This window comes from Anomaloglossus baeobatrachus, chromosome 7 (assembly GCF_048569485.1).
Source record: "Anomaloglossus baeobatrachus isolate aAnoBae1 chromosome 7, aAnoBae1.hap1, whole genome shotgun sequence".
In the NCBI taxonomy this organism is placed as follows: domain Eukaryota; kingdom Metazoa; phylum Chordata; class Amphibia; order Anura; family Aromobatidae; genus Anomaloglossus; species Anomaloglossus baeobatrachus.
The window spans coordinates 35,206,564-35,220,103 of NC_134359.1; the positions used below are offsets into that span (position 1 = coordinate 35,206,564).

At 45.0% G+C, this 13,540-nt stretch overlaps 1 protein-coding gene across 1 annotated transcript in view; it reads left to right on the forward strand.

Annotated features, from left to right (window-relative positions):
- The first annotated feature begins 13,382 nt into the window (after positions 1-13,382).
- TNFAIP6 (TNF alpha induced protein 6) overlaps positions 13,383-13,540 on the forward strand; it is a 75,353-nt gene continuing 75,195 nt past the window's right edge. Inside the window, exon 1 of the mRNA XM_075318816.1 lies at positions 13,383-13,536. Coding sequence (XP_075174931.1) covers positions 13,437-13,536 — 100 coding nt within the window. The 5' untranslated portion in view covers positions 13,383-13,436. The remainder of the gene's footprint in view (positions 13,537-13,540) is intronic.

The window sequence follows — 13,540 nt, forward strand, 5'->3', positions numbered from 1 at the left end:
CATGCACCTTTATAGAATGCAAAACAGGTGCTACGTAAGGTACTAGTTTTAGTTTAGAATGCCAAAATCTGGTGACAGGTTCCCTTTAAATATACAGATTGGGCGGCCTCTTAACGAAACCCGCCCGATGAGTGACCCTGTCACTTGTTTCCGAACCTTAAAGCAGTTAAAAGAAGTGACATAAGACGGAGAAGGTGCACAACAATGTTGCTTAGACATTTTTATGCATTTTATTCATTTATTCGGGTGCTTTTGCTACATCATGCGCACATCCCCCATGAATGCTCAGGTCACTTTTTTTTATTCAGCCACTTCACGGCTTTGGAAGCCTGAAAAAAAGTTAAAAAAAAGCTCAAAAAGACTAAACATTTGCACAATAAGTCGTTATGATATTTCTGTGCCCAATTTTAACACTTTTTAAGATCTTTTTCATACAAGATAGGGCAGAGAAGGGGTTAATGCTGCGCATCAGCCAAATGAAGACGTATAATGTTGATGAAGATGAGTATTCTTTTATTTCATAGGTCTACGCGTTTCGAGGTGAACCCTCTTCCTCAGGACCAGTGCATCAACAACAAGCTTGTTTGGTGTTACACTATCAGCGCTCCTTATTTTCAGATCTATAAGATCTTTTTCAGGCGGATTTTAGCCAAAATCTGTCTGCACATTCACTTTTAAAGATTTTTTTACACTTCAGGTTTGGAAAAAAATTTCATGGGATAAAAATAAAGTACATGTCATATCACTGCAATGGATCCTACTGCAAAATGCTCCAAACTACGAACTGTCCAAGTCAGAGAGCCATCCTCAAAACCATGTCAGGAAACAAAAAATTCCATCAAAAATTCCCATAGAAAAAGTTTCCATAATCTGTTTCCACTAGAAAACTCATCATTTTTGATAATTTGTCAGGAGATGCTCCCACTAATAAATCTGATGAACGAATGACGACAATTTCCTTTTTTTGCTTTGGTGTCTCTTCTAAGATGAATAAAGCAATGACCTCGAGGAATGAGGTTGCCATGAAGTGTCAGAGGGGTTTACGCAATAAGTGTGAATATGGATATCATGAGCTAATACGGCACAGGATTTCACACTTGGGTGCCTCGGGAATTGTATATCCGGTTTAATCACTGTATAATAAAAGTTCTACAAGTTTCTAAAAAAAAAAAGACACAGGAGATACCGGCAGTTAGGAACCGCGGTGACAGACTGCAGATATGGCCTGCAAACACTTCTGCTGCATATACAGGTATGTTTTTATATATATATATATATATATAGTATATATACACACACATTTTTATATTATGTACAGTCATATGAAAAAGTTTGGGCACCCCTAATAATGTTAACCTTTATTCTTTTTAACAATTTGGATTTTTGCAACAGCTATTTCAGTTTCATATCTCTAATAACTGATGGACTCAGTAATATTTCTGGATTGAAATGAGGTTTATTGCACTAACAGAAAATGTGTAATCTGCATTTAAACTAAATTTGACAGGTGCATAAGTATGGGCACCTCAACATAAAAGTGACATTAATATTTTGTAGATCCTCCGTTTGCAAAAATCACAGCCTCTAGTCGCTTCCTGTAGCTTTTAATGAGTTCCTGGATCCTGGATGAAGGTAGATTTGACCAATCCTGTTTACAAAACAATTCCAGTTCAGTTAAGTTTGATGGTCGCTGAGCATGGACAGCCGCTTCAAATCATCCCACAGATTTTCAATGATATTCAGGTCTGGGGACTGGGATGGCCATTCCAGAACATTGTAATTGTTCCTCTGCATGAATGCCTGAGTAGATTTGGTGTTTTGGATCATTGTCTTGCTGAAATATCCATCCCTTGCGTAACTTCAACTTTGTCACTGATTCATGCACATCATTGTCAAGAATCTGCTGATACTGAGCTGAATCCATGCGACCCTCAACTTTAACAAGATTCCCGGTGCTGGCATTGGCCACACAGCCCCAAAGCATGATGGAACCTCCACCAAATTTTACTGTGGGTAGCAAGTGCTTTTCTTGGAATGCCGTGTTTTTTTGCCTCCATGCATAACGCCTTTTTGTATGACCAAACAACTCAATCTTTGTTTCATCAGTCCACAGGACCTTCGTCCAAAATGTAACTGGCTTGTCCAAATGTGCTTTTGCATACCTCAGGCGACTCTGTTTGTGGCCTGCTTGCAGAAACGGCTTCTTTCGCATCACTCTCCCATACAGCTTCTCCTTGTGCAACGTGCGCTGTATTGTTGACCGATGCACAGTGACACCATCTGCAGCAAGATGATGCTGCAGGTCTTTGGAGGTGGTCTGTGGATTGTCCTTGACTGTTCTCACCATTCTTCTTCTCTGCCTTTCTGATATTTTTCTTGGCCTGCTACTTCTGGGCTTAACAAGAACTGTACCTGTGTTCTTCCATTTCCTTACTATGTTCCTCACAGTGGAAACTGACAGTTTAAATCTCTGTGTAATACTTATTATATGTTCTGAGGATTTCGATAGCGTAGGGCAATGACAATCAGAGACGAGTTCTGGGTACAAGATGTTTTATAACACGTAACCACGGTAGATACACAACAGAACAAACACAGTAACACAATAACACATGTAATACCTTCCCGAATCGGAGCGGAGGGAATTCCCGGGGCCACGCACCGGACTCCCCCAGGGAGACCACCAGAGCGAACCCCTATACAGGGACTGTCCGGCAATCACCCCGGCAGGCCTAAATGCGCAGCAGCCGGGACACAAGGGGCAAGCGGTAAAGTCCAGGAGTGTCCGTACGGGATGATTGTCCAGAGTGGTTATGAACCGGAGAGAACCAGGCAGAGTGCTGACCGAAGATGGCAGACGGAATCCGGGCACAGCTTTGAAGAAACCGGGTATGGTCCAGAGTCGGTCGGTAGTCTTTAGGAGGATCCAGAGGCAATCAGGATTAGCAGCAGCAAAGCAGGAGCACACAGCAAGCAGTATACTCAGGCACTGGACTGGGCTGAGAGGCGGCCTTTTAAGCAGCTGGACAGGAAGTAGGGCAACAGAACCTTAAACTCCATGTTAACTGAGGGCAAGCTCATTCAAAAGAGAACTGGAAAACCTGGAAACCTGACATTACTCCCCCCCCCAGAGACGGCCTCAGGACGGATCAGGGCCCGGCTTGTCCGGGAACCGTCGATGAAACTGAGCGATCTTCCGGGGTGCCCGAATGTTACCCACCGGTTCCCAGGAATCGTCCTCGGGGGCGTACCCCTGCCAACGTACCAGATATTGAAGCCGACGACGATGGAGCCGGGAGTCAATAATGTCCTCAACCACGAACTGCTCCTCGCCGTCGACCATCACAGGCGGAGGAGGAGGCACAACACGACCACGAAACGTATTAGGGGAGACAGGTTTGAGGAGAGACACATGAAAGACCGGGTGTACCTTTAGATGGTGCGGCAACCGTAGCCGACAGGCCACAGGGCTCACGATCCCGGTGATCTTAAATGGACCGATGAATTTTTGTCCCAGCTTCTGCGAAGGAACACCCAATCTCAGGTTTTTGGTGGACAACCATACAGAGTCCCCTACCTTGTACATGGGTGCCGGTTTCCGGTGAGTGTCGGCCGACCTCTTGTAACGCTCCTGGGCCGTAGCCACAGTGTCCTTCAGAACCTCCAGATTTTGTCGTAGCTCTGTCAATCTGTCCTCCACCGCTGGCACCGAAACCGCAACCGGTGACCTAGGCAAAACATTCGGATGGTAACCCAAGTTAGCGAAAAAGGGCGTTACCTTAGTGGAGCTGCTCTGAGTGTTGTTATATGAGAACTCCGCCAACGGAAGCATCTTCAACCAATCGTCTTGGAGATGGCTGACATAACATCGAAGGTATTGTTCCAGGGTTTGATTCGTCCGTTCGGTTTGCCCATTCGTCTGAGGATGGTATGCAGAAGACAAACAGACATCAATCTGGAGTGCCGTACAAAACCCCTTCCAGAATCTAGACGTGAACTGCACGCCCCGGTCAGAGATGATCTCGTCTGGTACCCCATGCAATCGGAATACATTCTGGATAACCAAATCCACTGTCTCTGCGGCTGAGGGAAGACCGGTACACGGAATGAAGTGAGCAGCTTTAGTCAATCGATCTACCACCACTAAAATGGTATTGTGTCCGCATGAGACTGGCAACTCCACAATAAAATCCATGGAGATAGACCCCCAAGGGCGAGATGGCACGGGTAACGGTTGGAGGAGTCCCGTAGGAGCCACACGAGGGACCTTGCACCGGGCACAAACCACACATGAGTGGACATAGTCCTTCACATCCTTTAAACAAGTAGGCCACCAGAAAAAACGGCTCAGAAATTCTTGCGTCTTCTGTACCCCCCTATGACCAGCCAACACGGAGTCATGGACCAACTTGAGAACCCGAAGTCTTACGGCCTCCGGGACATAAATGCGTCGCTCTCTCAACCACACACCATTCCGAAGAACAAGAGTTACATCATTCGGGGGGGCAGCAAGAAATACGTCACCATCATAGGCCAGCTTGATGTCCTTCCACAAGTCCTGGTCCTGGAGTACTCCAACGAAATTGGCATCCGATAACACGGTCTGAGACGGGGTTCCAGGCACGGAGTCCACGGCGTGGATTCGGGACAAGGCATCGGCTTTCCCATTACGTGAACCTGGACGGTACGTAACGACAAAATTGAACTGGTTAAGGAATAGGCTCCAACGGGCTTGCCGTGGAGACAGGCACCTGGCAGACTTAAGAAATTCCAGATTACGATGATCCGTGAGTACTATCACTTGCTGCGCGGCTCCCTGTAAGTGGTGTCTCCATTCCTTGAAAGCGGAAATAATCGCCAATAATTCCTTGTCCGCAATGTCGTAGTTCCTTTCTGCAGGGGACAACCGGCGGGAAAAGAAGGCACACGGATGCAAGAGACTCTTGTCCCCGGTCCTTTGAGAAAGAATGGCCCCTAATGCATAGTCGGAAGCGTCGACCTCCACGATAAAGGGAAGTGCGGGATTCGGATGGACTAATATTGGCGCTGAGGTAAAACATACCTTGAGACGATGGAATGCTTCCTGGGCCTGGGCGGACCACACAAACTTCTGTCCTTTCTTGGTTAACAGAGTGATGGGACGGACAATCTCTGAAAAGTTACGGATAAAGCGTCGGTAAAAGTTGGCAAAACCGACAAAGCGTTGTACCTCCTTGATGTTTCCCGGTTCCGGCCAGTCCAGAATGGCTTGTATCTTGCTAGATTCCATGTTTAGTCCCTGAGGAGAGATGACATAACCTAAGAATTGTATTTGTGAGCAGTGGAACTCGCATTTCTCCAGCTTAATGTACAGGTGGTTTTCCCTCAGACGGGTAAGTACGGTCTTGACGTGCTCCTGGTGTTCCTGTAGAGAATCAGAAAAGATTAGGATATCGTCCAGATAGATCACCATGAATTGGTCCATGATATCCCTAAAAATATCGTTAACTAGATGTTGAAATGCCGCGGGAGCGTTACAAAGTCCAAAAGGCATCACTAGGTACTCAAAATGTCCGTACCGACATCGGAACGCGGTCTTCCACTCGTCTCCGGGACGTATACGAAGCAGATTATATGCCCCACGGAGGTCCAATTTGGTGAATATTTTTGCCTGTTGGACCCTCTCCAATAGCTCAGGAATCAACGGTAACGGATACCGGTTCCGGATGGTTATTTTATTCAGTTCCCGGTAGTCAATACAGGGTCTCAGAGTCCCCTCCTTCTTTTTCACGAAAAAGATGGGTGCCCCTGCGGGTGAGGTAGACGGACGAATAAATCCCTTGGCTAGGCTTTCATCAATGTACTCTTTTAGCGCTCCTAGCTCAGGTGCCGCCAACGGGTAGACATGACCAAACGGAATCTCCGCCCCTGGGAGTAAGTCTATGGGGCAATCATACGGTCTATGCGGGGGAAGTCGGTCGGCTTTTCTTTTGTCGCATATATCAGCGAAGTCACGGTAAACCGGGGGTAAAACAGGTACCTGTACAGTGCTCTCCGTATTTGGTGGTACTGGAACCGGAACAGTTGGACTAATGGTCGGAATATTCTGCGGTGGGAAGGATATTTCCTTAGTTTCCCAATCGATGACCGGATTTGTAGACCGTAGCCACGGAATACCTAAAATAATCGGAAAATGAGGAGATGAAATTAGCATGAAAACAAGGGTCTCCTGCTGACCTGGCTTCATGACGCATTCTAGCGGTACGGTTTCCCGATCGACTGGTCCAGAGATTAACGGAGATCCGTCTACCGTCTCCATGGTAACCGGTGAGGATCTTTGCTGAGTCCGGATACCGTGTTTCCTGGCAAAAGAAGAGTCCATGAAATTTCCCCCTGCCCCAGAGTCTATCATTGCAGAGGTAGGAATTAGTTGTCCCTCCCACCGGATCTGAATGGGGAGTGAACAATGGGTATATTTCCCTTCTGAGTCCTTCGGTGAGGTAGACATTACAGTCAAGGGAAATACCGCATCCAAGTGTCCACTTGCCTCAGAGATATCGGACTCTGCGTCCGTGTTGTCACACTCTGCCATGGCTGCCAATACCTTATTTGGGCGATTCGGACGTTTCGGGCAGTCGATCAAGAAATGGTCCGATTGACCGCAATAGAAACACAAACGCTCACGGAGCCGGTGTTCACGACGTTCGTTGGTCTCTCGTTTTTGCAGAGAGTCCACTTGCATAGGCACGTCCTCGGCCTCCCGTGGCATCCTGAGAGCGGGTTCTCTGGAAGGAAACGCAATATTGTTTACACGGTTTACAGCTGCCCATTTTTCCTGTCTACGTTCCGTCAAACGGGTATCAATGCGCACACAGTGCTGGAGAAACAGTTCAAAATCCCCTGGAGATTCGGAACGGGCTAACTCGTCCTTGATGGTACCGGACAAACCTTTTCTGAAAACAGACAATAATGCATTGTTTCCCCAGTCGGTGTCTACCACTAACCTCTTGAACTCAGTGGCGTATTCAACGACAGAACGCTTTCCCTGACGTAAGGAAAGGAGAGCCGATTCAGCGGTAGCACGGCGATTCGGATCATCAAACATTTGCGCCATTGTTTAAGAAAGTCATCCAGGTGATTTAAACGGATGTCCCGATTCTCTATCATAGGATTAGCCCAAGCCAGTGCTCGTGAGGTTAATAACATGATGATACATAACACCTTTGACCGGTCAGAACGGTAATAATCAGCATGTACATCGAAAAACAGTATACATTGGTTAACAAATCCACGGAACTGACTACGATCACCATTGAAACGGAATGGGGGTAACCTAGGCATACCGGCAGCTGATACGGACGTAGTGGGGACGGCTTCCTGAGCCTCCACTCTGACTTGCAAATCCTGTATAGCCGGACCCAGTACCTGGTGATCATGGCCCAGCTGTGCCTCCACATCTCTAAGTTTATTCTGCACCGCCTCCATCTCCTGCTGCAGGGAGTTAATCATGGAGAACAGCTGATCTACTCGTGTCTCAGTCATTGCCCCAGCGAAATCCTCTTAAGGCCTGAGTATAATGTAATACTTATTATATGTTCTGAGGATTTCGATAGCGTAGGGCAATGACAATCAGAGACGAGTTCTGGGTACAAGATGTTTTATAACACGTAACCACGGTAGATACACAACAGAACAAACACAGTAACACAATAACACATGTAATACCTTCCCGAATCGGAGCGGAGGGAATTCCCGGGGCCACGCACCGGACTCCCCCAGGGAGACCACCAGAGCGAACCCCTATACAGGGACTGTCCGGCAATCACCCCGGCAGGCCTAAATGCGCAGCAGCCGGGACACAAGGGGCAAGCGGTAAAGTCCAGGAGTGTCCGTACGGGATGATTGTCCAGAGTGGTTATGAACCGGAGAGAACCAGGCAGAGTGCTGACCGAAGATGGCAGACGGAATCCGGGCACAGCTTTGAAGAAACCGGGTATGGTCCAGAGTCGGTCGGTAGTCTTTAGGAGGATCCAGAGGCAATCAGGATTAGCAGCAGCAAAGCAGGAGCACACAGCAAGCAGTATACTCAGGCACTGGACTGGGCTGAGAGGCGGCCTTTTAAGCAGCTGGACAGGAAGTAGGGCAACAGAACCTTAAACTCCATGTTAACTGAGGGCAAGCTCATTCAAAAGAGAACTGGAAAACCTGGAAACCTGACACTCTGAGACAACTTTTTGTATCCTTCCCCTGAACAACTATGTTGAATAATCTGTGTTTTCAGATCATTTGAGAGTTGTTTTGAGGAGCCCATGATGCCACTCTTCATAGGAGATTCAAATAGGAGAACAACTTGCAAGTGGCCACCTTAAATACCTTTTCTCATGATTGGATACACCTGCCTATAAAGTTCAAAGCTCAATGAGGTTAGAAAACCAATTTAGTGCTTTAGTAAGTCAGTAAAAAGTAGTTAGGAGTGTTCAAATCAAGAAATTGATAAGGGTGCCCATACTTTTGCACTGGTCAAATTTTGTTTAAATGCAGATTGCACATTTTCTGTTAGTACAATAAACCTCATTTGAATCCAGAAATATTACTCAGTCCATCAGTTATTAGATATATGAAACTGAAATAGCTGCTGCAAAACCCCAAATTGTTATAAAGAAAAAAGGTTAACATTAATAGGGGTGCCCAAACTTTTTCATATGACTATATGCATTGTTACTTATATATTTAAACATACCTGTATATGTAGCAGAAATGTTTGCAGGCCATATTTATAGTCTGTCACCGCCGTTCCTCCCTGCCGGAATCTCCGCTGCCTCTTTTGATTAGTAGGCTCGTGGTGTACAAAAGTAAATCATTTTTTTTTTCATATCATGATCCCTATATAAGTGAAAAAAAAAATACAAATTAGTAATCTTGCAGCTTTCACACTGGCCACTAGGGCTTTTTTTAAAACAGTGTTCAGCAGGCTCACTATCATTAGAGGCAGGATTACAATGACTGATAAGACCTCTATAACTTGCTGATAACACACAATCCATCAATCACATTAGGCAATGTCACAGCTCACTTCTTCCTCCTTCTACATTAGATATCACAGGATCCACATTCACAATAGGTGATGTCCCAGCTCACCTCTATCTCCTCCTGTACAATGACAAATAACACCTCTATAAACAGTAGATAACACAAAATCCATCATTCACAGTAGAAGATGTCACAGCTCACCTCCTCCTCCTGTATAATGACAAATAACACCTCTATATACAGTAGGTAACACAGAATCCATCATTCACAATAGGTGATCACAGCTCACCTTCTCCTCCTATACAATGACTGTAACACCTCTATGTACAATAGATAACACAGGATCCACCATTCACAATATGTGATGTCACAGCTCACCTACTTCTCCTGTACAATGACTGATAACACTTTTACATATCGTAAATAACACAGGATCCACCACTCATAATAAGTGATGTCACAGCTCACCACCTCCCCTTCTGTACAATGTCTGATAACATCTTTATATACCGAAAATAGCACATGATCCACCATTCACAACAGTTGATGTCACAGCTCACCCCCCCCCTTCTGTACAATGACTAATAACATCTTTATATACCAAAAATAACACATGATCTACCACTCACAATAACTGATGTCACAGCTCACCCCTTCCCCTTCTGTACAATGACTGATAACATCTTTATATACCACAAATAACACATGATCCACCATTCACAATAGGTGATGTCACAGCTCACCCCTTCCCCTTCTGTACAATGACTGATAACATCTTTATATACCACAAATAACACATGATCCACCATTCACAATAGGTGATGTCACAGCTCACCCCTTCCCCTTCTGTACAATGACTGATAACATCTTTATATACCACAAATAACACATGATCCACCACTCACAATAGGTGATGTCACAGCTCACCCCTTCCCCTTCTGTACAATGACTGATAACATCTTTATATACCACAAATAACACATGATCCACCACTCACAATAGGTGATGTCACAGCTCACCTCCTCCTGGACAATGCCTGATAAGTTATAACACCTCTATACACAGCTGATAAAGCAGGATCCACTAACCACAATAGGCGATGTCACAGCTGACCCTGCTTCCCAACCCCTGTTGCCCATTCCCCTTCACAATAGCATTTGCACACATTCATTTGGCACTTCAATTCAAAAGATATGGTGGGGGTCTGGCTAATGTGGCTAATGTACATGTATTGTTTCCTGAAAAAATAGGAAATATGAGTCTAAACGTGCCCCAGTGGCCAGTGCGAAAAATGCAAGATTTATATTTAAAATATTTAATAGAGTTTGTGATACATAAAAAAACCATTGCCAACATTAAAAAAAACACAAAAAAAATCTTTTAATAACAATAACCTGATTTAAATAATAAGCCATTTTCTGATGATACCTTCCCATTCAAGGTTCCAAATTGACGTCCCGAATTGCTACCTCCGGTTGCTGACACTAGAGGCCCTGTTCTCTTACTTTTTGAAAAGGCTGAAGTATTTGCATACCTTTTTCCCTGGATTCAATTTCTAGTCTTTCAGTCTCCCTATACCAGCTTGGGACTCTCCTCAAAAAGAAACTTTAACCCTTAGATCTCTAAAGACCTCTTACGTAGCCAATCAGTCTAACTTTGCACTGATGAGTAGGTAAGAACCTTGAAATAGCTGTCTGAAAATGGAGATCTCTTTGAGAAGTTTTGCTTTGACTTAATATCCTAAGTCATGTGTTAAGCGTCTTTAAAGGATCAGTATTGACTTCCTGGAATTCTGCCTCCAGTTGGTAACGCTAGAGGTCCTGTTCTCCTTTTTGAAAAAGCTAAAAGTATTTGCATACTTTTTTTTCCCTGGGATCAATTCCTGGTCTATCAATCTTCCTATCATAGCTTGGTATTCTCCTTAAGGAGAAACTGTATCCCTTCAACATCTAAAGACCTTTTACCTAGCCAGTCTCCAACTTTGTACTGATGAGCAGGCATGAACCCCGAAGCAGCTGTCCACAAATGGACATCTCTTTGTGAAGTTTCTGGTTTGACTTAATTGTGATGCTCTAACACTTGGTGTCGCTAGATACACTAGTGGAGGGGAAGTATGATGTTAGGGCACTAGATATCGCTAGATACACTAGTGCAGGAGTAGTCAAACAAGCAAAAGGTCAGGAGCCTGGAATTTATATCGCCTGGAGTCGAGGTCAGGATACAAGCAGGGGTCTGGAAGGCAGAAAGACATGTCAGGTACAAAGGGAGAGAGCAAAGCCGAGGTCAGGATACAAGCCGGGGGTCTGGAAACCAGGAAGACATGAAGACATGTCAGGTACTAAAAGGAGAGAGAAGAGCCGAGGTCAGGATACAAGCCAGGGGTCTGGAAGCCAGGAAGACATGAAGACATGTCAGGTACTAAAGGGAGAGAGAGGTGCCAAGGTTAGGATACAAGCTGAGGGTCTGGAAGCCAGGAAGTCATGTCAGGTACTAAAGGGGAGAGAGGACCCGAGGTCAGGATACAAGCCGGGGTTCTGGGAGTCAGGGAGTCAAGTCATAGTCGGGGAAAGAGGAGGATGGTACTAGGTACGAGATAGCAAGACAAGATCAAGACGGTCACTTACGGTAGTCAGCAACAACTGCTGCAACACAGGAACTATCACTGGCGGTATTCCGGGTAAAGTGGCTCCAAAATAAAGCAGACCAATCACCCAGAACGAGGCATCAATGAACAGACCCTCCCACAGGGCCCAAGACCGGGAACAAACAGTCCACCGGAGAATAATAAAAAACCAAGCATCGGCTCTGCAGGAGCAGAGCACCACCAATGAGAATCGTGACATTAATATCCTAAGTCATGTGTTAAGGCATTTTAAAGAGTCAATATTGACTTCTCAGTCTCCTACTTCCAGAGACCTTGTTCTTTTCCCCTTTGAAGTGTATATTTGCTCTGGTGCCCTCCCCTCAATGAGAAATGTTAACCACTAAAGCGCAGTCTGAACATAGTCTAAGCTGGTCACTCAGAGGACCTTATACACCTAGAGGTTTACCCAATCTCATGTCCTATATCATGCCAGTAATGTCTGCAGACTATAGATACTTAGTGATAAAACCTAAAGATGTAACCCCAGTACAGAAAAATATATAAGGTGTGAAATGAAGGGGTACAGGGAAAAGGACCACAAGATTATCAATGTAAATACTAATAATAAATAATAATGTAAAGTATATTTATTAAATGCAAAGTGAACAAGGTGCACAGTTATAGCAGGAAGAGATGGAAACACCTGCACAGAAAGCAACCCACAACAATACCTGGACTGTCCACAAGATGGCAATAATACCTGCTGATAGGCTACACTATAAACATGAGATATGACCTCAAAATAAAGTAGCCCAAAATCACCAAGGAGGGAAAAATTCTGGAGAGTAAGTAGTAGTAAAGAGATCTGTAAGATCTCATAAATGGTCCCTCAATGAAGACAACATATATAACCTAAGGTTTATTACCTTGCGTCATATCGGAGCAGGGAAGGCTGGCAGTCCAGGTGTGGGGGCGAGGCCTCGACGCGCATTTCACCAGAAGGCTTCGTTAGGAGGCGTGGCCCACCAGAAGGGTTCTATAGATACTTAGTGAGTTGATACACCCAGCACTTCTGGGGTGGTGCTTAAGCAGGGTCCAAAACCGTCTCAAGTAGATGTAGAAACTTGGCACTCAAGATAAATGTGAATAGAGGTCTTTTATTGAGAAGAACTTGTAGGACCAGCACAAGCACAAACGTTTCGGTCATGGACCTTCATCAGTGTGCATGCAGGGGGTCCTCAGAAAGTATAGCAATTGGCGTAGTCAGGTATGACGCATTGGCACATAGACAGCGGTGGACTTGAGTACGCAAGTTGCTATACCTTCTGAGGACCCCCTGCACGCACACTGATGAAGGTCCATGACCGAAACGTTTATACTTGTGCTTGTCCTACAAGTTCTTCTCAATAAAAGACCACTATTCACATTTATCTTGCGTGCCAAGTTTCTACATCTACTTTCAGACTATAGAGGTCACACACAATGTATATATAACCCATATTAGCTAAGACAAGGAGGCTAATGAGGCTGTTGAGACATCTTACAGTAGAGTTTGATGTTTCCTCCCCGCAGAGAGCGACTGGTCATAACCACATGGTAAGTCATTCCGATTAGCTATAGTATCAGCATCATCGTCTTCTCCTTGCTCATATAGTCTGACGTCATCCTAATTGTGAAATACTACAGCTGCTTCTTTAATTGGACCGAGCTCACTAAACTCACAGTAGGCAGAAAAAAAAATCCTGCTTTAAAAGATCTGGTGACCAGATGTTTCAGAAGGGGCTCTGTCAGATGCGAGAGTAGCTAGTTTCCTTGGAAGAAATCCCTCTTAAATTGTTGAAACATGAAAAAAATCATTTTCCTCTTTCTCGTTGCCTTGCACTTGGATGAAGCTTCTGGATGGGGATTCAAGAACGGAATACTGCACAACTCCATCTGGCTAGGTAA